At 40.0% G+C, this 24,555-nt stretch overlaps 1 protein-coding gene across 3 annotated transcripts in view; it reads right to left on the minus strand.

The window, feature by feature from the left end:
- The window catches only part of CSTPP1 (centriolar satellite-associated tubulin polyglutamylase complex regulator 1), a 194,346-nt gene extending 169,854 nt beyond the window's left edge, over window positions 1–24,492 (minus strand). The window contains exon 1 of one of the 3 annotated variants that reach the window (XR_009055581.1): window positions 23,896–24,491. Coding sequence is in view for 2 of the 3 variants with exons in the window: in XM_057750309.1 (XP_057606292.1) it covers window positions 23,896–24,016 (121 nt within the window). In the remaining variant the exon portion in view is untranslated. Of the gene's footprint in view, window positions 1–23,895 lie in introns of all 3 variants that reach the window. The other 2 variants (XM_057750309.1, XM_057750307.1) reach the window with 2 other exon arrangements.
- Between the last annotated feature and the right edge of the window lie 63 nt (window positions 24,493–24,555).

Genomic DNA, 24,555 nt, shown 5'->3' on the forward strand with positions numbered 1-24,555 from the left:
TACCCTTATAATTGGTAATTTATGGATAGTAAATTACACATCCATAAAACTGACAGAAAAAAGAAAGATGACAGTTTTTTCTGAGTTAACGACAAACTTTGTAATTTATGAACTATTTATTTCTGAAAGCTCAAAAAAAAATCACCAATTTGTTTGAGTATTTTTATTTTTATTATTTCATTCTATCTTATATTTTCTTTGGTTTGCTACTTTGCTCCTTTTCTAAATTCTTTAAGTATAAACTTAATTATCTTTTCATTTCTTATTAACTTTTAGCAATAATATTTCCTCGAAGTATTGCTTTTTGCCCACAGATTTTAATTGTTCTGGGGTCAAAAGATAGTTTATTGTTATTTCTCAAATTTATTATCTAACACAGTTGTAAAGGAAAGTAATTTTTAAACTATTGTTGTGGTTAGGTAACTTCTAAATTATACTTTCACGATCTCTAATTTTATTGCATGACAGGTTGAGGATGCAATATATATAATTTCTGTCTTTTATTAACCAAAAATTTCTTTGTACCTTGTATATGATAAACATGATAATCTTTGCAAAAGATCCATATATTTTTAATTTCCAAAATTTTCCCATTTAGTCTTTTCCTAAATGTTCTAATTTTACCTTATTGTTTGTAATATCAGATTTATCAAAAAGAAATACTAATCATACTTTCTTCACAGGCTAAGACAAATAAGATAATATACCTACATGTACTTTATTTATTTATAATAAATTTATTTATTTATTTCATTGGCTGTGTTGGGCCTTTGTTGCTGCACACGGGCTTTCTTCTAGTTGCGGCAAGTGGGGGCTGCTCTTCGTTGTAGTGCGCAGGCTCCTCACTGCAGTGGCCTCTTTGCTGCGGAGCATGGGCTCTAGGTATGTGGGCTTCAGTAGTTGCAGTACACAGGCTCAACAGTTGTGTCACACAGGCTTAGTTGCTCCATGGCATGTGGGATCTTCCTGGGGCAGGGATCAAACCCGTGTCCCCTGCATTGGCAGGTGGATTCTTAACCACTGTGCCACCTAGGAAGTCCTAAGTGTACTTTATAAACAATAAAGTACTATACAAGTATCAGTTATTTATGTTTTGGTGATAGTCTAATCCATCTAAATTTTTTTTATTGGATTTATTATTTATTTTATTGGCTGTGTTGGGTCTTCATTGCTGCACACAGGCTTTCTCTAGTTGCTGAGGGCAGGGGCTGCTCTTCATTGTGGTGCGTGGGCTTCTCATTCTGGTGGCATCTCTTGTTGCGGAGCACAGGCTCTAGATGCATGGGCTTCAGTAGTTGCAGCACATGGGCTCAATAGTTGTGGCTCACGGGCTCTAGAGCCCAGGCTCAACAGTTGTGGCACACAGGCTTAGTTGCTCCGCAGCATGTGGTATCTTCCTGGGGCAGGAATCGAACCTGTGTCCCCTGCATTGGCAGGCGGATTCTTAACCACTGCGCCACCTAGGAAGTCCCATAATCCATCGCAATTTAACATAATATTTGTTTAGTTTATGCTTCATTCACTTATTCATTCATTCAAACATTATATGGAAAATCTAGTATATGCTAGGCACTGGGAAAATGAAAACAGAACCATGTTCTTTGTCCTTAAGGAAACAAATTAGCAAACTGACAATAACAATATAGTGAAAACTATGGTAAAGATGTACATACAAGATGGAAACCTAGTCCAAACAGAAAGGCCCAAAAAGTCTACTTGGAGGAGACAGTTGAGCTGAACCCTGAATAAGTAGGAACCATATTCAAATACAACCTCAAGAGACCCTGAGTAGCCAAAGTAATCTTGAAAAAGAACAAAGCTGGATGACTCACCCTCCCTAATTTCAAAACTTACTACAAAGTTATAGGAATCAAAACAGTGTGGTACTGGCATTAAAACAGACAAACAAACAAACAAAAAACCCCCCCACAATGGAATAGAATAGAGAGCCTAGAAATAAACCTTCACATGTATGTCAAATGATTTTTGACAAGGGTGCCAAGACTATTCAATGGGGAAGGGCCGTCTTTCCAACAAACGGTAATGGGAAAACTGGATACCCACATACAAAAGTGGATCCATATATAAAATTAACTCAAAATGTATCAAAGACCTACATGCAAAAAAAAACAAAACAAAACTATAAAACTGTTAGGATAAAAAAATTGGTATAAATCTTTGTGACATTTGTTTAGATAGCAGTTTCTTAAATATAACACCTAAAGCATAAGCAACAAAAGGAAAATAAACAAATAAATTGAACTTCATAAAAATGTAAAACTTAAAAAAAAATGTAAAACTTTTGTGCTCCAAATGACACTATCAATAAAGTGAAAAGAAAACCCATATAATGGGAGAAAATATTTGTGAATCATATATCTGATAAGAGTCTAGTATCCAGAATATGTAAAAAACTGCTACAATCCAACAATAAAAAGACAACTCAATTTAAAATAGGCAAAGCATTTGTATAGACATTTCTCAAAAAAAGACATTCCAAAGGCCAATAAACACATGAAAAGATGCTCAATGTCATTAGTCATTAGGGAAATGCAAGCCAAAACCTCAATGAAATATCACTGTACACCTTCTAGAATGGCTATAATCAAAAAGACAAAAAATAAGTCTTGGAAATGATGTGGAGAACCATCATATATTGCTGGTGGGTAGAATGGAGAAGCCATGTTACTTTGGAAAACAGTTTGGCAGTTCCTCAAAAAGTTAAACATAAAGTTTCCCTACTATCCAGCAATTCCACTCCTAGGTATATACCTAAAAAACTTAAAGAGGTGTTCAAACAAAAACTCGTACACAGCTATTCCTAGCAGCACTATTCATAATATCTAAAAAGTGGAAACAATTCAAATGTCCATCAACTGATGAATGAGTAAATAAAGTGGGGGATACCCATACAGGCAAATACTACTTTGCTATGAAAGGAATGAAATATCATACATACTACAACGTGGATGAACCATAAAATATGCTAAGTGAAAGACGCCAGACACAGAAGATCACATACTGTATGGTACTATTTACATAAAATGTCCAGAACAGGCAAATCCGCAGAGACAAAACAGACTAGTGTTTGCAATGGGGCAATGAGGAATGACTACTAATTGGAATTGGGTTTCTTTTTGGGGTGATGAAAATGTTCTGGAATTAGATCTTGGTGGTGGCTGCATAATATTGAAAAGAGACTAAAACACACTGAGTTGTTCCTTTAAAAGGGTAAATTTTATGTTATGCTAATTCTATCTCAATAAGTGAAGACACAGACTCATAAAAGCAAAGAAGCTGAAAATTAAGTGGCTGTATTAAGGAGAGGTGACTAAAAGCAAGCAAGCCCTCTTACATAATACCAGAAAAGCTTAGGAACCACAGGTACAAGTACCTCTGAAGGCATGGGTATAAATAAAGGTAAAAACAGAAAGCTGCTGCTGTGGACTGAATGGTTGCATGCCCCCAAATTCATATGTTGAAGCTCTAACCCATAGTTTGGCTGTATTTGGAGTAAAGACGTAATTAACATTAAGTGAGGTCAGAAGGGTAGGGCCCTGAGCCAACAGGATTAGTGCTCTTAGAAGAAGAGATACTAGAGAGCTCCCCCTCATGTATGTACACACTAAGAAAGGCCATGTGAGCACACAGATATAAGGCGGCTGTCTACAGGCCAGGAAGAAAGTCATTACCAGAAAGCAGCCTTGGACTCTGCAGCCTCCAGAATTATGAGAAAATAAATTTCTGTTGTTTAAGTCATGTACTCTGTGATTTTTCATAGTGGCAGTCTAAGCTAACTAATATAGTTGGGTGAAAAGTCTACATAAGGAGCAATTATATTTCTAGATCCTCTACCCAACCTTATGTAGCAAAGTTACTACCCTCCCTTTACCCTGTTTTCTCTATAAGAGGCCGAATCATAAGGACTTTGAACTTGGGAACACCAAGAACAGTTGAAGACACAGGTGCCAGATGATTACATTAGAGTCTGCCTATGGATCTGTAAGACCCTCCCCTGCTCAGCACTTAGATATCCCAGAAGCTCCAAAAGCTTGCGGAAAACTTCTTACATAAAAAACGCACCGAAAATAAGCAGAAAAAAATAAACTCAGAAGAAAAAGAAAAAATGCAGGAGACATACACATTAACAAGAAGCCAAACCAAACCAAAACACAAAACAACAACAAAACAGGAAAAGAAATACCACAATTAATATTCTCAGAAAGGCAAAATAAAATCTTGTATTCATGAATCCAGGAAAAAAAAATGAATAGAAACTTAAAATATAATGGTAGATATTTTTAGAATTCAACGGGATTGGCAATGTCAAACAAATTCATATAAAATACAACCAAAAAACATGGAAAAGAAGAAAAAAAGGTAAGAAAATTAGAGCATGAATCCATGAGGTCCAATGTCTGAGTAACAACAGTTCCAGAAACAGGCATGAGAAAATACTAACCATAAATTCAAGAACACTTCTCAGAACTGAAGGATATAAATTTCCACATTGAAAGGGTCTCAAGACAATGAATGAGAGAAGATCCATAACAATGGACATCTTTATGAAACATCACAAATCAGAATGGCATTCAATTTCTCAACAGAAATATGGAAAACTAATAAGGGAGAAATGCCTTTAAAAGTTTAAGGGAAAATTATTGTCAACATAGAATTTTATACCTACACAAATTATGAGTCAAGTGTAAAGGTAGTACAAAGATATTTTCAGAGATATAAGATGCTCTAAATTTTACTCTGCATGCAACCTTTCTCAGAAAGCTACTGGAGGATGCAACCTAAGAAAAAGAAGGAGCATGTAAGGAAAAAGGAAAACAGAGGCTTCAGGAACTATGGAGTATAACTTGAGAGAGACAAGTAATATCCATGACAGGAATAAAGGATTTAGAGAGCAGCCAGGCCAGATTGGAGCAGGAGGGCCAATCAGGTAAAGGAGTACTCCAGGAGAGTTATCTTGAAGAAAATAAATCGAAATTTAGAGAATACCTGATGCGTCTGCATGAACTGAGAGAAGACTAACCTTTTGGATGGAGAGTTTGGGCAGAAACTAGAGACAAGTTCATAGAAAACCAACCAAACAAAAGACAAAGCAATGATCAACTCCAGAAAGAAAAGAAAAAAAAAAAAAAAACCAAGTATGAAAAAAAGGGAAATGTAATCACAGTATACTACATGACTAATGTATACATACCATTTCCTTAGTGATAATAAACACTGAATATTGACTTAACCAAAAATCATAATTTTACTGGAAGGCTAGGAGGAAGGGAAGTTAGAGGATATAAAAGTGCTAAATCCATCATAAGAAGTCATGAGATAACATCTACAGCTGAAAAATCAAGAAGAACAGCTTAAGCATCTTACTTTAAAATACGCAGCAAAAATATCAAAAGACATGGTGAAGAAATCTGTAAGTAGGCTCCTTTTAGGAGTGGGATTTAGAGGTGAGAAGTTTGTGGGGTATGGTACTGCTGTGTGTTTTGTTGAAACTTTTATAAATCTATCTGATAAATTTCTGTAGCTAATAAAAATAAACATTAAAGGGCTTCCTAGGTGGCGCTGTGGTTAAGAATCCGCCTGCCAATGCAGGGGAAACGGGTTCGATCCCTGCTCCAGGAAGATCCCACATGCCGCGGAGCAACTAAGCCCATGTGCCACAACTATTGAGCCTGCACTTTTAGAGCCTGTGAACCACAACTATTGAGCCCATGCGCTGCAACTACTGAAGCCCACACGTCTAGAGCCCGTGCTCTGCAACAAGAGAAGCCACGGCAATGAGGAGTACGCACACCACAACGAAGAGTAGCCCCCACTCACCGCAACTAAAGAAAGCCCGCACACAGCAAAAAAGACCCAACACAGACAATTAAATAAATATATAAATAAATTTATTTAAAAAAAAAACATTAGACAATCTTTGTTCCATTTGGGTTTTCCCTGTTTACCCACTATTTGTAACATGTTGTTTTCCTAAAACAGTTTTTCAATTGTTTCATCTAATTATTACTTTGCAATATTTTTGTATCTTTTTCTTTTAGAATTTACATAGTCAACTTTGTTCCTAATTATGTTCTTTGTTGCTTCTTTTTTCAAAGGATTTATTTACACACCCTTACTTCAAATGTTTTAATGCTTCTCAGAATTCTTGTACTTGTCCCTAGTCAAGCTATCTTTTTTCCTTCCTACAGCAACTTGTTTCTTCTTTTCCACAGCAATACAAATTTTCTTTGCTCTCTTATGCCTTTTCCTTTTGTTTTCCTAACTCTAGGGAGATAACGTTGAATCTTACTTCGAAAACAAGTCAGGTAAAGAGCATCAACTTTCAGCTCCATTTCTAAGATTAACTTTGTCTTTCACCATTTTTCCTTTCTGTCTCTGTTGTTCAGATACAATTATTCCTTGTAGAGTCAGGGTTTCTTTTTTTTTTTAATTGATATATAATGGACATATAACATCATGTTAGTTTCAGGTTTCGTAATGATTCGATGTTTGTCTATAATGTGAAATGATCACCACGGTAAGTCTAGTTAACATCCATTACCACACACAGTTACAACTTTTTTTCTTGTGATGAGAACTTTTCAGATCTACTCTCTTAGCAACTTTCAAATATACAATACAGTATTATTAACTACAGTCACCATGTTTACATTACATCCCCAGGATTTATTTTATTGTATGACTGGAAGTTAGTACCTTTTCCCCACCTTTAGCCATTTCACACACCCTCCACCCTCCACCTCTCTGGCAGCCACCAATCTTTTCTCTGTATCTATGAGTCCAAGTTTTTTTAAGATATTAAATATTACATATATATTAGTGAGATCATACAGTATCTATCTTTCTCTGTCTAACTTATTTCACCTAAAAGAATGCACTCAAGGTCCATCCATGCTATTGCAAGTGGCAGGACTTCTTTTTTATTGCTGAATAATATCCTTGTAGAATTGTCATAAAACCATCTTAGGGGGACTCAGTGGTTAAGAATCTGCCTGCCAATGCAGGGGACACAGGTTTGAGCCCCAGTCAGGGAAGATCCCACATGCCGCGGAGCAACTAAGCCCGTTTGCCACAACTGCTGAGCCTGTGCTTTAGAGCCTGCGAGCCACAACTACTGAGCCCACATGCCACAACTACTGAGCCCATGTGCCTAGAGCCCATGCTCCACAGCAAGAGAAGCCACCGCAATGAGAAGCCCGCTCACCACAACGAAGAGTAGCTCCCACTTGCCGCAACTAGAGAAAGCACTCATGCAGCAACGAAGACCCAACGCAGCCATAAATAAATAAATAAATAAATAAATAAATAAATAAATAAATCTTTTAAAAGAAAAAGGTAAAGAGGAACATTTCATAATTTAAAAAAAAAAACAAACAAAAAACATCTTAGGACCTGATTTCTCACTTGGGAATTCCTGCTAATTGCAAAAAATCTTACCTATAAGTTGCTTTCAAATATAATAAAATGTCCATACTAAATGTAACAATAAAAGTGACATTATTTACCTATATTTTAGGGTCAAGAAACATTCTTTAGGTATCAAATACTTTCAAAGATCTCAAAACAGTTTATAGATTAGGCACTACAGTGACTATAGAGCCTAACAGATAAACATGACTCTGATTCCCAACTCCAAAAACAAGCTTGCAGCTCTGCCCTTGATCCTGGAATTCCCTCCCACCTCTTCTGAAAAAGTATTCCAGCACTTCATCATCTCGTTCTTCTCTTGGATCTTCCCTCTTTCCTCTACAATGGCTCCCTTTCCTTCAGCCTATAAACATACTCAAGTCTCTCTCCCATCTAGAAACTTAAAAACAACAATAAACTCTCGCTACTCTTGCTGTCACCCCCTCTCCTCCTTCCCCAATCCACCAAACTTCTGGAAACAAATCTGGCCTACCTATTGTCTCCCACCCTTCCCATTTACTCTTCAATCCAGGAAAAACTGGCGTCCTGCCACACTACTCCACTGAAACGTCTCACCTAAGGCCACTAACAATCTCTTGTGCAGCTCTTACATTATGTTGACTTCTCTGAGGCAACTGATATCACTGAACACGCCCTCTGTCTTGAAACTCACTCCTCGCCCAGTTTCTGTGGCACCCCATTTTCCATGTTCTTCTAAGTCTCTTACTCTCAGTCTGGGAAGGTAAATATCTTTATTGATTGTAAAACCAGCTCTCTGGAGGCAAAGTTTAAGTTCCTACAATGGGTCTAACTCCCACACAAAAGAATTTTACTTGGCAGCAGGTAAACCCCAACACCCAGCAACCAACACAATAATAAGGAACTAAAACACTAACATTACATGTGCTCACTAAAGTGGAGAAAGGGACTATTCTGATTAGTTGGAAATGTTTACAAAGGACAGAGAAGTGATCCAAGAGAAATGACAAGAGACATAGAGTTAAGAAAGAAAAAAATAATAAAAAGGGAGCAACCAAGCTCAGTAGTAGCATAAGGCAGAAGAGTGGAGAACAGGGACAAGGGATGAAATACTCTGTACCTGAAGAGGCAGAGGTAGGGGAAGAAAAGTCCAGCAGCCACGGATCACCCATCCGTGCTCCGCTTCTGAAGCAGGGCAAGCAGCTACTAACAATACACATACCAGGTACGGCAGATTCGTGTCTGCACCCCCTAGAATACGTGCTCCTGTTCTTCTTACACACGGTTGTCTAGTTGGACTTCAGTTCCCAAGCTCCTCTGCAATTAGCAGGGGCCTTATATCAAGTCCTCACCTGTGGAAAGTGAGTACAAGTGATGTCTGCAACTTCTGCCTTGCTTGCTGAAAAGGCGTGCACACTGGACTCGTTCCTCCCCTCTTCCCTTCTGCAACTGGGAAAGGCTACGATGGAGGTATCCGCAGAAACCGCAGGTTTCAAATGGCATGGCTGCCCTGCTAGCCTGAAAGCCTACCATGGCCTCCTAGAGCAGATCCTGCCTTCCGCATGCTGGACTTAGGTTAAGCTGGAGCGAAATAAAGTTCTCTCTTATATGAGCCGTTGCACTGGAGGGGCAGTTGTGGTGGTCGATTTTCTTCTCTAACAGCTGCTCAGTCATCACCCTGAGGTCAGCGGCACACAGTCACCTAAAGTACAAAACCTCAGTGTGCGCCTCAACAGCTTCCTGACCACGTGGAGACATCAGTCTGCAGGGAGCGGAGCTCTGAGCACAGGGGCAAGTTCTTATCATTAATTAATAGTTACAAAGTCTGATTTAACAAAACTGATTGAGTGGCGCCTAAACCACTAAATTTGGAACCAGAAAAACGAGAGTCGAATCTTAGCTCCACCCACTGCTATCTACATATAGACGCATACAAATGTTGGAAATTTTACTTAAGTTCCGAGCCCCTGTTTCCTAACAGCTACCCTCATGAGTAAACGTCATCACGCACCTACAGTACAATACAATAAATGATGTCTAAAATAATGACATCACATCACAAAGAAAATGATAAATTATGTTCTGCCTATTACACCAGAAAATCTAAGGAACATATCATATATTCTGCAGATATTTCTGTTAAAATATTAAGTTCTAATCCTTAAATCTTTGTAAACTGAGTAGGAATGAGGGCCTTGAGAAATTAGACCTAAAAGCAAAGTAGCTAACAACACAGGCTCTAGAGTCAGATAAACTTCATTCAAGCTCCATCTCCACACTTACTAGCTTGGTGACCTTGGGCAAGTTACATGACCTAAATTTCTGTCTCCTCATGGAAAAGTAAGGATCAGACTGGCACCTGCCTCACAAATATCTTGTAAGAACTGAATGAGATTGCTGTCTATCTCTAGTCCTCTTGGATATGAGAATGATTCCAGCTGGCATACGAAGAACATCTATCTGAATATATTTCCCGTTTAAGACAGTATTTGGGGACTTCCTAGGTGGCGCGGTGGTGAAGAATCCGCCTGCCAAGGCAGGAGACATGGGTACGAGCCCTGCTCTGGGAAGATTCCACATGCCACGGAGCAACTAAGTCTGTGCGCCATAAAAAAAAAAAAAAAAAAAGACAGCATTTGGGGGGCTGGACTTACTTAGAAGTTGGAATATTATCTCTGTATTTAAAAAATGTAAGATAAATAATCTTTGCTAAGGATTTAGAATTTAAATGAAATAGTGTTTTGCATTTTTGTGTCATCTAATAGAAAATGAAATCTGGGAAGTGAGGTTACCCAAATATTACTACACTTGGAAACAAAAGATAAAATTTTAAACTTGAAACTTACATGAGGAGTCTTCTCAGGTTTTGTTGCCTAAAACCGTATGAAAATACCAACAAAAATGGAAGCAAAGATGTTGCTGATAATTTTGTCAATTAAAAAATATAAATTCTTGGACTTCCTAGGTGGTTCAGTGGTTAAGAATCCGCCTGCCAATGCAGGGGACATGGGTTCGAGCCCTGCTCTGGGAAGATTCCACATGCCACGGAGCAACGAAGCCCATGCGCCACAAGTATTAAGCCCGTGTGCTGCAACTATTGAAGCCCATGCGCCTGAAGCCCGTGCTCCACAACAAGAGAAGCCACTACAATGAGGAGCCTGTGCACCACAATGAAGAGGAGCCCCTGCTCTCAGCAACTAAAGAAAGCCCATGTGCAGCAATGAAGACCCGGCACAGTCAATAAATAAATAAATAAATTTATTTAAAAATATATATATATAAATTCTTTTCTGATGTCCCTTCTCTAAAGATAACAACCGAAGCTGTTTTTATTACCTGGCTGAGTTTAAGAACTTCCCAGTTAGGGAACTTGATGTCAGGTCCTTCAACAATAATTATTTTCTCTTAACTACTAAGAAAGATGATAAAAGTTCACAATGTGAGACAAATCAATCACTTCTTTCCCTTATGAGTTTGTTTCTTCTTTAGAAACATGAGATCAAAACCAAATATTTACTGTAAGAACAAAGGTCAAAACAGTCCCTACCTGTATCCAGACATGGCAACAAAGATTAGCAAGACTCCAAAGAGTATTTGTAGGCATAACCTTGAAAAGAAAAAAGGCAAGGCCTTTCTTCCCAAGGACTTAACCTATTTTCTTCTACCTGTATACTCACTATCCTCTATCCACCATGCCAATCTTTGAAGACAAGGCAAAAGACTGATGGCACGTGTAAGACTCTATAAGTTAATCATGTGTTTACCAGGTTCGGTAGTCTGTAGACTATCAAGAAAGACAATCAATTTTAGGTCTCATTAAACAGTTTAAGATACTTGACATATATTAATTAGTTCATCCTCTCAACCCCCATGAGGTAGCTTTTATCAACTCCGTGTGTTGGGGAAATTTGATCAAGGAGAATAATAATGGTATCTTCTATTTACAAAATAGCTTTCTTATAAAGAGCTCCACATATCTATCTTCTCAATCTCCTAACACCCCTGTGAGGTAGGTGGTAACATTACCTGTTCCTTTCTTTTAGGTAAAATGCTAGGGCTCAAGGAGCTTAACAACTCACTCACATGGTAGCCTGTGTTTTATCCACTAACTAGAACATACTGCTTGGGATTAACACTAGACCATGGACTCAAGTCTGAACTGCACATAAGTCAAAAGTGTCAAGCTTCTAGCTTTCTCTACAGCCATCTTTCAACACATCACATTCCAAAAATGACTGGGGTCATGCTTGTTGCTTAAGCTCATGTGCTCACTGTTTATAAAGCTTATTATCATTTCTCTAAGTTGGACTATTTAAGTTTTGTCTAAATGCCTGAACGCTAACGTATGTTTTGTTTACTGTCTGTGTACTAGCATTATAAACGATGTCATCAGGAATGTACAAAACTCTTAGACAAAGCTGCAGGGCCAATAAGAGCAACTCACTTGGGGAAGAGCGTGCTACGGCTTCTTCCCCCTGCACCCCCTCCTTTGTTTCTGAAGGAGGCATCACACAAAAAGATGACTCATTAAGCCCAAAGGAGTTGGCGGTGCCACGTAAGGGCTTCTTACACAGCCCTCCACAAAGAGACCTGAGTGGCAGCATGAGGCCTCCGCTTCTGTGCACTTTCCTCCAGGCAGAATGTGCATTTGTGTGGCTACATACACAATTATAATCTCCCCTGAAAAGCAGTTCCTTCCATATGACAGGCTGAACAGTGTGAACAGTGGCCTGAGTGCTAGCCTCATGTTGCCTATGCAGTTAACATGCTGAAGCACCAGACACATTTAATCTCTCCTTTCTGAAAAACTAAGATAGGACAGAAGAAGCGAAGCTGGAAAGAACTCCACACAGAGAGAAAGGGGGCCGGTCCAAGCGCCCAAACTCACTTTCTCATGGGCTGAGCTTTGTGTGCTGCCTACTTACGTGTCAATTTGCAGGCCTTTAGGGCATGAGAACCGTGGAGCCGAGTGGCTCTGGCAGCCTCTCCATCTGACAAGCAAAGCCAGGGACATGTGGCCTTTCGGTACATTTCATATTCAAAAGTGTTACTGTTTCAAGCATGCCTATTTTTAAATATATAATTTTCCCATTTAGCACACATGTTGTATGTAAGTTGGCCACAGGAGGAGTTCTGCCACATGATTTAAAAAAAAAAAAAAAAAAGGCAATGGCTCTAATGTAGCCCTATCCCTGCCAGATTGCCAGAGACCTCTGTTTACTGGGGGCCGGTGGGCCATCCCAGATGAGAGAAGTCTGAATTTAACAAAACACCTGATATGAAGGCCAGCACACAAACAGATTTCTGTCTGAGATTACAGAAACTGAAGCTTGTATTTTATCACAATTACCTGTAATCTCAGGGCCAGATAATAGTATTAACAAGACCTTGAGCTACACAATAGGACAGCTGGAAAAAGGCTCTTACTCTCTCCAAAGAATAGTGCTTTTAAAAAGCTAATTCAATGAAGAAAAAGAAAGGGCTCTGAAACTGCCTTCTCAAACAATATTTACTTTTACTGCGTTCCTGCTGATCAAACAAAACTTAGTCAAAAGCTTTTATGAAAAATATATTGGATGATTTCAGCAGTAATTACTTTGTTTAAAGAAATGTGCTTAAGAGAAAACATAGCTCATGGGATCAGTAATTTGGTAAGTTCAGATATGTTTGGGAAAATCCCTCCTCTCTTTGATAAATCATTAAAATTCTGCTCAGATAAATGTGTTTTGACTTGAAATTCCAATCATAGAACAAGCAGTTTCCTAAGGCCTGTAGGGAAGTACTGCAAGGGCATCCCAACACAGAGGACCAGGGATTAGCTGACAAGGGTAATTCCAGTCTTAATCAAAGCATATTACTCTGCCCAACTGAAGATGGGATCTCAAGGAGATGCCCCCAGATTGCATAAAATTTCCTTCCTTCATAAAATATCATTTAAAAAACTTAACTGAATCTTACTGTTGTGTAATTGAAAGAAAATATGGTGTCAACTAAGAAATTAAATTTGCTCCTTAGCAAACACGGTGTTTATGCAAATAATAGTGATCCCCAACTTCTGCACAGCATTTGGAGGAAATATTTTAAGATTACTTGAGCACTATCGGCACCTTACCTTTGACAAAGGAGGCAAGAATATACAATGGAGAAAAGACAGCCTCTTCAGTAAGTGGTGCTGGGAAAATTGGACAGGTACATGTAAAAGAAGGAAATTAGAACACTTCCTAACATCACACACAAAAATAAACTCAAAATGGATTAAAGACCTAAATGTAAGGCCAGACACTATAAAACTCTTAGAGGAAAACATAGGCAGAACACTATGACATAAATCAAAGCATGATTCTTTTTGACCCACCTCCTAGAATATTGGAATTAAAAACAAATATAAACAAATGGGGGAGATCGACTCAATGATGGGTGATGCCTTGGAGGGCCGGGACAGGGAGGGTGGGGGGCAGTCGCGGGAGGGAGGGGATGTGGGGATGTCTGTGTGGGTACAGCTGATTCACTTTGGTGTACCTCATAAGCTAGTACAAGGGTGTGGATGAATTATATTCCAATAAAGAGCTTAAAAAAACAAATAAAATTAAAAACAAAAAACAAAAACAGACAAACAAAAAAACATTAAAAAAACAAAAAAAAACAAATGGGACCTAATGAAACTTAAAAGCTTTTGCACAGCAAAAGAAACCATAAGCAAGACAAGAAGACAACCCCTAGAATGGGAGAAAATATTTGCCAACAAAGCAACGGACAAAGGATTAATCTCCAAGATATACAAGCAGCTCATACAGCTTAATACCAAAAAAGCAAATAACCCAATCCACAAATGGGCGGAAGACCTGAATAGACAGTTCTCCAAAGAAGACATACAGAAGGCCAACAAACACAGGAAAAGATGCTCAACATCACTAATCATTAGAGAAATGCAAGTCAAAGCCACAATGAGGTATCACCTCACACCAGTCAGAATGGCCGTCACCAAAAAATCCAGAAACAATAAATGCTGGAGAGGGTGTGGAGAAAAGGGAACCCTCCTGCACTGTTGGTGGGAATGTAAATTGGTACAACCACTAAGGAAACCAGTATGGAGGTTTCTTAAAAAACTAAAAATGGAACTACCATATGACCCAAGAATCCCACTCCTGGGCATATACCCTGAGAAAACCATAATCCAAAAAGAAACATGTACCATAATGTTCATTGCAGCACTATTTCCAATAGCCAGGACACAGAAGCAACCTAAATGCCCATCAACAGATGAACGGATAAAGAAGATGTGGCACATATATACAATGGAATATTAGCCATAAAAAAGAATGAAAGTGAGTTATTTGTAATGAGATGGATAGACCTAGAGTCTGTCATACAGAGGCAAGTAAGCCAGAAAGGGAAAAACAAATACTGTATGCTAATGCATATATATGGAATCTAAAAAATGGTACTGATGAACCCAGTGACAGGGCAAGAATAAAGATGCAGATGTAGAGAATGGACTTGAGGACACGGGTTGGGGGGTGAAGGGGAAGCTGGGACAGAGTGAGAGAGTAGCATTGACACTAGCAAATGTAAAATAGATAGCTAGTGGGAAGCTGCTGCATAACACAAGAAGATCAACTAGTTGATGGTTGATGACTTAGAGGGTTGGGATAGGGAGGGTGGGAAGGAGTCACGGGAGGGAGGGGATATGGGGACATATGTATAAATGCAGCTGATTCACTTTGCTGTACAGCAGAAACTGGCACAACAGTGTAGAGCAATCATACTCCAAAAAAGAGCTTAAAAATTTTTTTTTAAATAGAAATATTGACTACATTTATTAAGTAGTTTACAGAATTCGTAGAAGGGTGAAAGAAACAGAGTCTAGGCTGAACTTCCAGGAACAACCCCCAAAGGCACACCCCTCAACTGGGCCACCTAGGGAACTACTGCCCCATCACGACAATTTCTTTTTTTGCTTTTGGATGAATCCTATCAGCAAACTTATTTTTGTTTGAATATAATTAGTGAATCTTCCAAACCCAACCCTATGCTAGGAAACATTGCTATTTACAAGTCAACAGAAATACTCTTAGGACTTCAGAGTGCTTGGGTTGTTGCAGAAAGAAAAAGAAATATATATTATAGGTGTTAATATATAATATATATAAAACTGGTCACTTAAAACCAGTAATGAATATGTTCACAAAATCATCTCTTTCCTTTCTCTTCCCCCCTTCCCCTTCCTTTCTTTTCTTCCTGATTGTTCCTTTCTTTCTTCCTGAATACCTTCTCTATATAAAGCAAAGCATGAATATAAAGTGTCCCTGCCTATAGGAAACATGTCATAGATGGGAGATGGGAAATAAGCGGGTGGACTGTATATATGTAGGTGTCTTGGTACTTTCTCCGTTTGGTTGGTACTTATTACATTGTCACTTTGTGTTAGTCATTTATGAATATATTCAGGAAGGAAGAAAGAAAGAAAGAGAGAGAGAGAGGGAGGGAGGGACTTCCCTGCTGGTGCAGTGGTTAAGAATCCGCCTGCCAATGCAGGGGACACAGGTTTGATCCCTGGGCCAGGAAGGTCCCACATGCCACAGAGCAACTAAGCCTGTGTACCACAACTATTGAGCCTGTGCTCTAGAACCCATGAGCCACAACTATTGAGCCTGTGTGCCGCAACTACTAAAGCCCACGTGCCTAGAGCCTGTGCTCTGCAACAAAGAAGCCGCCGCAACAAGGAGCCTGCACACCACAACGAAGAGTAGCCCCCACTCACCACAACTAGAGAAAGGCTGTGTGCAGCATCGAAGACCCAACACAGCCAATAAATAAATAAATAAATAAATTTTAAAAGAAAGAAAGAAAGAAAGGAAGGAAGAGAAAGAAAAAGAAAGAAAGAAGGAAAAAATTAGGTAGAAAAGAAAGGAAGGGAAAAGGGGAAAGAAGAAAGGAAAGAGATCATTTTGTGAATACGTTCATTACTGTTTTTAAGTAACCAGCTTTACATATTATAAACCTAGTTTCTAAGATTTAGGAAGTCAGTGTAACGTCTATAATATTTCTTTCCTTTTCTTTCTGCAACAACCCAACCACTTTAAAATCCTCAGAGTAGTGCCATTGACTTACTGTACGAGGGTGAGTCAAAAATTATGCGTACTCTGGTTATATATATACTCCATGCAGGTGTGAACATTTAACATCAGTTCATTTGTAACTGCGGTGGAGCAAAAATGCATGCCCCACTTGTGATTTGCACGAAAGGAGCAGTGTGCCGTGATTCGTTTTTTATGGGTTAAGGGTGTACCTGGTGCCGTTATTTATCAAAGACTTTGTGTGCAGTATGGAGACAGTGTTTTGTCTCGAAGAATGTGTATGAACAGACAGAGAACTTCAAGGAAGGTCACACAAGTGTTAGCCATCAAGAAGGAGCCTGATGCCCCGTCCATGTCCACAGCTGACGACAACACTGAGCGTACACATGAAATGATTCTGTCGAATAGACAAGTGACAGTGGATTATGTGGCAAATCATTTGCAAATCAGCCATGGCTCAAAGGTTCAACAATCAACAGTGCTTGTTACAGTGAGATGCTTATTGAAGAGCTGAAGCCTAAACTTCGGATTAAATGCAGAGGACTGCCATCCAAGGGCGTTGTGACCTTACATGACCATGCATGTCCGCACACTTTTGCCCACACTGTCCGCACTCTGCCAAAGCTTCGTTTTGAGGTGTTAAAGCATCCTCCCTATAGTCCTGATCTTGCTCCATTGGACTTTCACCTGTTTGGTCCCCTGAAAGCAGCCCTACGAGGACAAAGATTCACTTCTGATGAAGACGTGAAGGCAGCAGTGCATTCATGGCTCGCAGCTCAGCCTAAAACATTTCTTAATGAGGGAATACGAAAGCGTGTTGACAGATGGACAAAGTGTATTGAAAAGCAAGGAGATTATGTCGAAAAATGATGTACTTGTCTTTTCTAAAAGTTAAAATAAACTCTACAGCCAGAGTGCAGATAATATTTGACTCACCCTCACAAATAGCAATGTTTCCTAGCGTAGGGTTGGGTTTGGAAGATTCACTAATTATATTCAAACAAAAATAAGTTTGCTTATCAGGATTCATACAAAAGCAAAAAAAGAAACTGTGTCTGGCAGTAAGACAAGTAAATATCACGTGCTACCATATCAGCAGATGTAAAAAAGTAAGATTAGTAACAGTTAATAATCTTCAACACAGAGTCATATGTCAGAACCTTTGCCAAGGCTTGAAGAAATTATTAACCTCATGACTGGAAGGGACTACATCAGTGACTGTTGGATGTTGTCTTAGACCAGGTACTCTGAGAAGCAGACAACAAGACAGGATCAGACATGCATGATATATAATGGGGGAAAAGCCCATGAAGAAAAATGGGGAGGGAGCTGGAAGAAGCTAGGAGAGATGACAGACCACAATGCAGGGTTGACCCTTCTTGTAAAGAAGAGTGAGAGTATTAGACAGCAGTGCAGTGCGAGTCCTCAAGCCAAAGTCACCACCAGAGGAGTCACACTTCTCATAAAAGTGGGTCTGCCCCACCCAGTCATCCGCTGGGAGCAGCCTGCGGGAAGTGACCTCAGTGTGAACAAGATGTTGGATTGAGAGCTGGAGCTGGGAGTTAATTTCCCTCTCCTCCACACAGTAGGGGATCTGAGAGGCACAATTTCATGGCTGCCACAGATGTATTACATTATTTTTACTAAAATATAGGAATAATAATAGCAGCTGATGTTTATTGAGCACCTACCCAGGTGCTCTAGAAGGAGAGATATCTTACTCATCTTTGTGTATCCTCTTTTCACAATGTAGATACAATGTAGCAGCCAGGCATTGCTCTAAAAGCTTACATGTATGAGATAAGTACTATTATTATCCCCATTTTGCAGATAAAGAAACAAGGCACAGGGAGGTTGAGTAACTTCTTCAAGGTCACACAGCCATACAAAGTACACAGATTATTGTCCTTAAAACTCTCCTAAATGGTTTATTTTTAGAAGTTCTCTTCCTTACTGCCTGCCTTTGAGAGGTGAGTCCAGTGGCAAGAGGGAACTGGAATTTCACTATTCCCTGATCCATCCTGGTTCCCAGCATGCCCCTCCTGGCAGAAATGTTAAATTAAGCCCATGGAGTCACTGAACTTACTCCAGAATCCATGCAACTATTATAAGCAGGTCTGTGCACTAGCTGGAGCTTCACTGTTGGAGCTGCTCAAGGTACTCACAGCATGGAGTTTAACAAGGCAGACTCTGGAGCAGACTGCCGGATTAGAACTCCGCCTCTAGCACTCACTAACTAGTTTTTAATACCTTTGTGCTGCAGTTTCCTCACATGTGAAATGGAGATAAAAACGGAAACTATCTGCATGTACAGTAATGTATACAAAGCACTTAAAACGTTACCTGGTACAAAGTAAGTACTTACTAAGTCTTAGTTATTGCTGTTAGCTGCTCGCATCTGGGGGACCCTAAGGTCAGATTATTCATATTCGATTTAACACACATGTATGCATAAAGTGTTCATATTACAAAAGGTAGGTATACAATGATGAGTAAGATACAATTCCTGTTCTCAGGAAACTTACTTGCAACTAATGAACTGTTTAAGAGCTCCATTCTTAAAGGGAAGCAAGGATCACTGCCCTTTACAGGCAACAGATATTTTGGTTTGTTTATTTTTATCTTTTTGGTAGAGAGGAAAAAACAGGCACGGAATCCGATAAACCTGGATTTGAATCCCTGCTTTTCTGCATCATCACCTATGTGACTTTGTACACATCCATTAGCCTTTCTAAGCCTCAGTTTCCTTATTTGTAAAATGAGGAGACGATATTAATAACTACTAAATAGGACTAATAAAAATACCTGCCTTGTACGGTGGTTGTGAAGACGAAATGAGTTAGGGCACAGTGCTGAGCATCTATGAAGTACTCAAAAACTACAGCTTAAAAAGATCCAATTTATTGTGATTCCTCTGAGAGTATAGCCTCCAAAAGAGAAAAAGCATCTCTGATTTCCTAGAGTTATCTATTACGCCAGCCCACCACCAATCTCAGTGAGAACAGCAGTATCCACAGAAACAGAAGAGGCAAAGTGGAGCATGAGTGAAAGCAAGCACCTCACCAGCTTGGGTGGAGGGAAATCATCAACCTCACGCCCTCATGCAGACACTCAGGTCAGCACGTAGGTAGTGTGTTTTGCAAACCTGCGACCAGAACAGGCTGCCCTTCGGCTCTAGAGAACTCTCCACACCCAACCAGATACACAGACACACCTCGGCCTCTGGCAGAAGCTTCCAATAAGTAGCTTTCATAAAGCTGGAAGTCTTTCAAGGGCTCTATATTTATTTCATCTCCTTACCAGTCTCTCCGCTCTCTTTTCATGCTTGGGCATTAACACAGTTTCTCTCACCCCATTCTGATGACTACAGGCACAAACAGCATCGAGCTGACTCTGTAACCATGATCTTAAGATCCTAAGCCATTCCAGGCCATGATTACAGGTTCCTAGTCCACAAAGTCAGAGCGGTGAATGGATCAGTTTACCCAACATGATGAAAGACTGTTTTCTTTACCACTAGTCAAAAAGGCAAATATAAGCCCTGGCTAGCAGGTAGAAAGGAAAATCTATAGATGTTCGCTGAACAGGTATCCCTGTCAAGTATACCATAATACTAAAACAAGGTCTCCAGATAGACTTACCGAGGGCTATTGTGCTTTCACTTTTCTGATGCACTGAATACCTAGAGCTTTCCTAACTGCAATTTTCTTTTCTCTATATGTATTTTCTTCTCTAGGCCTACACATGTGACTTTATAATTTGTAAAAACAAAACAAAACAAAAAACCAAAAACAAACAAACAAACAAACAAAAAGAAGACAAAGAAGGAGGAGGAGGAGAAGGAGGAGGAGGAGAGGAGCAGGAGGAAGAAGAAAAGCCAAGCCAAGCCAAAAAAACCCTCCACAGGTATTTAAATTTTCAAATCAGAAAATATTTCATTAAATTAATCTATAAGGGGTGATTTTCAGTGGTCATTAAATTGAGGGTGAATGCTTCAAAACAGCCACAGCATGCCTCTAAAAGAGACCAAGCTGCAATGGGCAGGGCTGTTCTTAACTAAAGACAAAGGCATCTCAGCAGAGTTGTACAGTCTGAGGAACCACGAGGAGGCCGATGAGCAGGGTGACCCTGTGTAGGGCAGCATGAACGTCCAGACGGCGACTGGGACAGGGAGTCAAGACACTTAAACATGCAACAGAGCCTGAAGGAGGCTCAGTAATCCAGGGCTCCGTCATTAGGAAAGTGGTTGGACACTGAAGCTTTTTCAACCAACCTGAAACTTTGATTCTGTTTGTAGATTCATCATCAACATGGCCACCGGATTAGGGGCTGAAAAAAGCCACTCATGGAGGGACCACCACTGCTTTTTTTTTTTGGCACACGGGCTTAGTTGCTCCGTGGCATGTGGGATCTTCCTGGAGCAGGGACCGAACCTGTGTCCCCTGCATTGGCAGGCAGATTCTTAGCCACTGCGCCACCTAGGAAGCCCAGGACCACCACTTCTACTCACCAAAGCACCAGCGTATTAAATATGCCAGGCCTTTGAGGCATATAATTTAAATATGTCAAGACTTTGAGGCAAACATCCAATGAACAATGGACTAGGCTTTTCAAGACTCATTAGTACTGAGTAAATAAGATAGAATACATAACATCCTTAGCAAAAGTCTAGGCTTTGCTAGACATTGATATCATTATTCATTGGATACAAAATTATCTGTGATATAACTATGCTCTTTATACACCTCATAGCCCTTAAACTTGGTGAAAAGATGTTCAGCTTCATAAAAGAAATGCAAATTATCTGTCAGTTAACAGGTTGAAAAAATCTGATGGTTTGAATTTTTTTTTTTTTTTTAAATTGTAAGATTGAGTTTATTTTTATTATAACTAAGGACTAAAAGTTTTTAACCCACCCCATCCCCCACATTACAGTATTACTTGTTTTACAGTGGAAGTAAGTCAGTGTGAAATAATTATTTTCTTTTTTTTTTTTTTTTTTTTTTTTTTACAGTTGGTAGTATATATATGTCTGTACTACTCTCCCACTTCTTCTCAGTTTCCCCTTCACCCCCCGCCCCCTCCCATACCTCGAGTTCTCCAGTCCATTCCCTGTATCTGCTTCCCTGTTCTTGTCACTGAGTTCATCAGTACCATTTTTAGATTCCGTATATGTGAGTTAGCATACAATATTTGTCTTTCTCTTTCTGACTTACTTCACTCTGTATGACAGATTGTAGTTCTATCCACCTCATTACATATAGCTCCATCTCATCCCTTTTTATAGCTGAGTAATATTCCATTGTATATATATGCCACATCTTCTGTATCCATTCATTTGTTGATGGGCATTTAGGTTGCTTCCATGTCCTGGCTATTGTAAAGAGTGCTGCAATAAACATTATGGTACAAGTTTCTTTTGGGATTATGGTTTTCTTTGGGTATATGCCCAGGAGTGGGATTACTGGATCATATGGTAGTTCTATTTGTAGTTTTTTAAGGAACCTCCAAATTGTTTTCCATAGTGATGGTTTGAATTTGATATACTTTGTTGGAAAGAATATGGGGAAACAGGCATTCTCTTACATTGCTAGTGACAGTGTAAAATGGTACAACCCCTGTGAAAGATGATTTGGCAATATCTATCAATATTTAAAATGCATATAACCGTGACCCTCCAATTTCACTTTTGTGGAATTTATCCTTGCAGATATACTAGTAATGGCACAAAATTACAGGTTATTCAGCGGGGTATTTTCAGTAATAGCAACAGGCTAAAAACAACATGTGTGCCAATAGAGAACTGGTCAAATAAAATATTTAAATACTATGTAGCTAATTTTTTTTAAAAGAATGAGAAAGCTGTCACTAATACAGAAATCACTCCAAGATACATCGAATGAAAAAAGTGTATTCTCTCTTATATATATAAAAAACTAAACTCTGGAAGGATACACAGGAAATGAGTAATAGTGGTTACTAGTGGGGGGGCTGAGGATGGATGGAAACTGGCAGATGGGGGGAAAGGGGTTGAAGAGACTTTTCATTATAAACTTCTTTGTATTTTTAATCTAGTTTCCATATTACTAATTCAAAAATTTAAAGTAGAATTGTTTTTCATGTAAAAATGTGTATAGTACAGCCATACAACTGAATATTATTCAGTAATTTGAAAAATGAACTATCAAGCTAGGAAAAGCCATGGAGGGACCTTAAACACATATTGCTTAGTGCAAAACGCCAGTCTGAAAAGGTTACCTGCTCTATGACTCCAGCTACATGACATTCTGGAAAAGTAAAACTTTTAGAGGCAGTAAAAAGATCAATGGTTGCCAATGGTTGGGAGACAGAGGAAAGGATGAATACACAGAGCACAGAGGGTTTTCAGGGCAATGGAAGTCTTCTGCCTAATACTACAATGGTTGATACATGACGATGCATTTGTCAAAACCCATAAAACTGTACAACACAGAGTGAACCCTAATGTAAACTGTGGATTTTGGTTAACAATAATGTATCAATATCGGTTCATCAATTGTAACAAATGTACTATACTAATGTCAGATGTTAAGAACGGGAACTGAGTTGGGAGAGAGAGCGAGTATATGGGAACACTGTAATAAAGTCTGCTCAATTTTCTGTAAACTTAAAACTGCTGTAAAAGATAGTCTATTAATTTTTTAAAACGTGCGCATACATGTGTGTATACACACACACAACACAGATATATCCCTTTTTCATCCAGTACATGCCTTACACACCGAAGGCGCTGCAGTGTGTGTAACGTGTTACAGCCACAGCCTTCATGGTCAAGAGCTCAAGCTCAGGAGCGGGCAGATTCGGTTCTAATCCTAGCTCCACCATTTTCTAGCTGTGTGGCCTTGTCTGTGCAAGTCACCTCTTCAGCCTCAGTTTCTCTGTCTGCAAAATGGAAGAAAAACACAGTTTCCTCCCAGGGCTGTTACGAAGATTCAATAAAGAACGCACGTAAAATGCTTAGCACAGTGCCTAACGTAAAAGTAATGCTGAAAAATGTTAGTTGCCCATAGAACGGTTAAAGGATGGCTCACGGCATGACTGACTTGGCCCTTCAAGCTTCCAAGGTTCCTCCACTGGCAGCATATCACTACCTTTGGGTATTACCCCAAAGGGCCCTCAATTCTCAACTCCAACCTAGCCCACTTCGAGCACAATCCACACTGCCTGAGCTGCAGCGGGTGCACTCCAGCATCCTTCACTCCCCAGACGTTCTCCTCCGCTCCGGGCCTCGCCCCTTCGGGCCCGGGACCGCGACCGCCCCGCCCCGCCCCCCTCCCCGTTCCCACTCAGAGCCCGCCCCCGCCTCCTCGCCCAGACCCTGGCCTGATTCGTCTGCACGCCTCTGCTTCCCGAAGCTGAAGGAAGCGCCTACCCAGATACTCGTAGTCCGGCAGGGCCAGGCGCTCCGGACTCAGCATCCTTAGACCAGCGTCGCTCCAGGGCCCCGGCTCTCGCGCTTCCGGAACCCGGTCCCTAGCTCTCTCCGTTGCCATGGCAGCCACGCGGCGGGGGGAGCGGCGGGCGGCCGAGGGGGTGTCGCGCAAACAGGGTCCGGAGCGCAACGCCGAGCCGGCCACGCCGGTTCCGGAGCCGTCGCTGCTCGGCGGTCGTCGTGTCTGTGGACTCCCTTTCTCGAGGCGCTGGCTTTAGGGGAACGTGAGGTGCGGAGTTCCTTTGAAACCATCACGCTTCCCGGCGTCGAAGAATTTCTGCCAGCTCTCCGTGTATCTGCAAGTCCTGAATTTCATAACGATTCCTGCTGTATACAGCTGTTATCCGAAACCACAATAATAGCTCCCACCTCTAAGTTCCCACACGTATTTAATATCCCATTACCTATTTTTATCTCATTATGTATCATCTTAAATTACTACAAGGTGCTTTCACGTGCGTATACCTTGGCCGCCGCTGGAGGTCAGGGATATGTCTTTTCTGCCTGTGAACGTGCTCATTAAATCTTCCGTGCCTTCATGGACATTGCCTCTCAGATTCCTCTTTATCTTCACAGCCGCTTCTTCTGCCCCTTACTATC

Source organism: Hippopotamus amphibius, chromosome 9, assembly GCF_030028045.1.
Source record: "Hippopotamus amphibius kiboko isolate mHipAmp2 chromosome 9, mHipAmp2.hap2, whole genome shotgun sequence".
In the NCBI taxonomy this organism is placed as follows: Eukaryota; Metazoa; Chordata; class Mammalia; order Artiodactyla; family Hippopotamidae; genus Hippopotamus; species Hippopotamus amphibius.